This window comes from Perca flavescens, chromosome 18 (genome assembly GCF_004354835.1).
Source record: "Perca flavescens isolate YP-PL-M2 chromosome 18, PFLA_1.0, whole genome shotgun sequence".
Classification (NCBI taxonomy): Eukaryota; Metazoa; Chordata; class Actinopteri; order Perciformes; family Percidae; genus Perca; species Perca flavescens.
Window position 1 is genome coordinate 4,213,824 of NC_041348.1, and position 4,041 is coordinate 4,217,864.

A 4,041-nucleotide genomic window follows, 5' to 3' on the forward strand; every position below is an offset into this window, starting at 1 on the left:
GAAAAAACGCTTATAAACGGTTGAGTTTAGGGAAGAAACATTGGGGAAGGCTTAACAAAAAAAAACACATAGCCACAAAAACTCGCCACACACAGGACGCAAACCCCGATCTCCCACGCCACCCCAACCACTATCATTACGCGGTCCCACGTCCCTTTATACTATAAACGCACCGGTCTCCATTACTGTAATTGGAGCGCTCCACGTATCTACTGTACGCACAATTTGACTTTGGCGTACACACTGCACGTATTTTCAAAGTGTAAACCTGTGTTATTTGTACGCTTTTGAGTGAGAGTGGGCTGTGAAAAGAGCTGCTCGTCAGATTTCAAGCAAGAACATGCAGAAATTCCACTGACTTGGGTACACAAGGTATATATGGTTTATGCAAAGCAAATACTTCTGAGGGTGGGAACATGTTGGTGACCGGAGGCAACATGGTGTAACAACCAGGCACGGCGCCAGGATTCCAGTTTTGGATGGGCCAGACCAATTGTGGGTGGGCCTTATATTATATATATTATATGTGCTTACATAATAAAGATTGTAATAGCTTGATGCTATTTATATGTTGTTGCATTGTAAAAGTTTCGTGCAAAGGACGGACCTATCCGCTATCGCTCTCCTTGGTTCTGCCCAAAAGAAGAGCGCTTTGGAATCTCCATTACCACCATACCTGGCTGTGCTATAGCGCATCTCTCCTAACCTAAGGCCTATAGGCTGTAAAAGTGGTCAGGAATCTAATATTTCCCCAAAACATAGTTTAGTTCTGCTCGTATAACATGAGGCCGAATATTTCACAATTCTTTTCAACTGTTTTAAGTTTTCAACAATACAGATCAACAACACTGCCCGACAGTTTCAATCAATACTCGGCCACAGAACGTGTTCATTGACAACGTCATCTGTCATGTAAAACAAGACTGTTTTCGATCGATTCTGCGCAGATCTGGCTCATCTCGAACGAGCCTAATCTCCTGAGCTCCAAACTGAATGTCAGAATGGGAAAGAAAGGTGATCTAAGCAACTTTGAGCGTGGCATGGTTGCTGGTGCCAGACGGGCTGGTTTGAGTATTTCCCAATCTGCTCAGTTACTGGGATTTTCACCCACAAACATTTCTAAGGTTTACAAAGAATGGTCTAAAAAAGGAAAAACATCCAGTATGCTGCAGTCCTGGGGGCGAAAATGCCTTGTTGATGCTAGAGGTCAGAGGAGAATGGGCCGACTGATTCCAGCTGATAGAAGATCAACTTTGACTCAAATAACCACTCGTTACAACCGAGGTATGCAGCAAAGCATTTGTGATGCCACAACACGCACAACCTTGAGGCGGATGGGCTACACCAGCAGAAGACCTCACTGGGTACCACTCATCTCCACTAAAAACAGGAAAAAGGGGCTACAATTTGGACGAGCTCCCCAAAATTGGACAGTTGAAGACTGGTCTGATGAGTCTCGATTTCTGTTGAAACATTCAGATGGTAGAGTCAGAATTTGGCGTAAACAGAATGAGAACATGGATCCGTCATGCCTTGTTACCACTGGGCAGGCTGGTGGTGGTGATGTAATGGTGTGGGGGATGTTTTCTTGGCACACTTTAGGCCCCTTAGTAGCAATTGGGCATCGTTTAAATGCCACAGCCTACCTGAGCATTGTTTCTGACCATGTCCATCTCTTTATGACCACCATGTACCCATCCTCTGATGGCTACTTCCAGCAGGATAACGCACCATGTCACAAAGCTCGAATCATTTCAAATTGGTTTCTTGAACATGACAATGAGTTCACTGTACTAAAATGGGGAAGGAAGGGGAGCTTCGTACCCTGGATGTGCACCCCACAAATCTCCATCAAGTGCAAGATGCTATCCTATCATTATGGGCCAACATTTCTAAAGAATGCTTCCAGCACCTTGTTGAATCAATGCCACGAAGAATTAAGGCAGTTCTGAAGGGGAAAGGGGGTCAAACACAAATATATATATATATATATATATATATATATATATATATATATATATATATATATATATATATGTGTGTGTGTATATACTGTTTATAGGGAAAGCTCAGAAAGACTTTTTTTGTAAATAAACACCAAATAGTGGAGAGAAACCGTTGGAGAGAAACAGTGAACAGGTAAAAGAGCAAAGATATCAAAATGTCAGGGCAAGATGTCTAAGGTTACATACACAGCTGAACACTTACTATTTTTCACAAAGTCATCACCACATTACTGTAATTTGTATTTAGAGATGATACAGGTGCATGGCAAGAGAGGATATCCAATGTGATGTTGATGAAAACCTGTGACCTGATGCTGAAGAGAGGCTGGATTAGTCCCACTAGTCTTTGTTACTAAAATGTAACTTTAGTAGTTTATAACTTTGATCATACAGGCAAAAAAAAAAAAAAAAAAGTGTTATACTATACATCTACTCACATTTCAGTAAACACAAAAAGAAAAAGGCTTCAGGATTTAGTGTTACTGTAATTTTCATCTTTGCAGGTTGTGACTGTATTCCGATGTATTTCATGCTTTTGTGTTTTACTATGACTTACTGTGATTTATTTTACTTTTTATGATTATAATTGTTTAATAATTTTTTTTTTATTTGGACTGTGAAGCACTTTGTGATAAGTGCTATATAAATAAACTTTACTTACTTACGAGCTCAATGCTGTGTGTGTGTGTGTGTGTGTTTGTGTGTATGTGTATGTGTGTGTGTGTGTGTGTGTGTGTGTGTGTGTGTGTGTGTGTGTGTGTGTGTGTCCTCACAAGTAGAAATTGCACAATAAGCCCTAGCATCTCTCTATATAAAGGCAGCTGACTTGTGGTGAGTACAACAGACATCAGCAGACCAGTTGACTTCTTCCTGCCGAACATTCACCATCAGCAGACACGTAAGTCTTCAAGAACTTTATTTACTTTATGTGGAACATACATTTTACTATTTCAAAGTTATTATATTCATTATAAATAGGTGCAGCATGCACATTTAAAATACAATTTTAGATGTCATAATAGTGATCCATATTTGATATTTTAATTTGTCATAATCATATTGGAGCTCATCTCAAAAGGCACAGTCATGCTGCTAACTTTTCATTGTGTTTATTCACTATTGTGTTTTCACACCACATTCACAAGGTGACAATCGTAGAAATATATACATTATACATACAAACAAATGATGTGTCGTTCTTTTTGCAGCTACCCACAATGGCCTACATCTCAGAACTTAATGTGTCCCTCAATGTATCTGAGGAGCAATTTCTCCAATCACAAGGCTTCAAGAAAATCAGTGTTGATCTAAACAAAGGAGCAGGAGGAAATGACATCTTTCTTTGGTACAAAAAAGGATCAGTACCAATCACCAGGGTTCAATTTACATTCAACGATAACATGAGTGTTGGATTGAGCAATGCAGGGTACACAAAGGTCCATAAAGATCTCAATGCAAACGCAGGAGGTGATTACATCTACCTTTGGTACTTCAGAGGGTCCGGGGAGTTCCACACTCCCATAGTGGACATTGATGTCACTATAGATCCAGGAAGTGAAGCCCTGAAGTTCAGCACAGGCTGGGAGAAATCAGCCTGTGATCTGAACCGCAAAGCTGGAGGGAACTGGATCCACACCTGGGTGAAGAGAGAGAAACAAACCTACATCTGTGATGTCTCTGCTACTGCTTCCTACGGATCAGACACCGACTTCTATAAGGCAGGTTACATCCGTGTGGATGAAGATACTAACAGAGAGGCAGGAGGTCCCGATGTCTTCATCTGGTATCGTCAGACCACCGACCCCAGACGATGCGCTCACGGATCTGAATAGCTCCACCAATGATGAAGAATATCAGTCCCTTCAGCATCAAGGTTACACTCCAGTAAATGTTAACCTCAACGAGGGGACCGAGGCCACCGGTGTACATGTGGTACAAGAAAGATGACGGCGCCAGTCCCATTAAGGCCATGTCCCTGGTTCTTATCCATAATACTGTACTAGCTTATGAGAGGGCTGGTGTCTCCGTTATCCAA

At 41.3% G+C, this 4,041-nt stretch overlaps 1 protein-coding gene across 1 annotated transcript; it reads left to right on the forward strand.

Moving 5' to 3' along the window:
- Positions 1-2,846: 2,846 nt before the first annotated feature.
- On the forward strand, positions 2,847-3,838 carry LOC114573588 (uncharacterized). Its single transcript, XM_028605859.1, has 2 exons — positions 2,847-2,904; positions 3,215-3,838. The coding sequence occupies exon 2, from the start codon at positions 3,224-3,226 to the stop codon at positions 3,836-3,838; it is 615 nt and encodes a 204-aa protein (XP_028461660.1). The 5' UTR covers positions 2,847-2,904; positions 3,215-3,223.
- Positions 3,839-4,041: the final 203 nt, after the last annotated feature.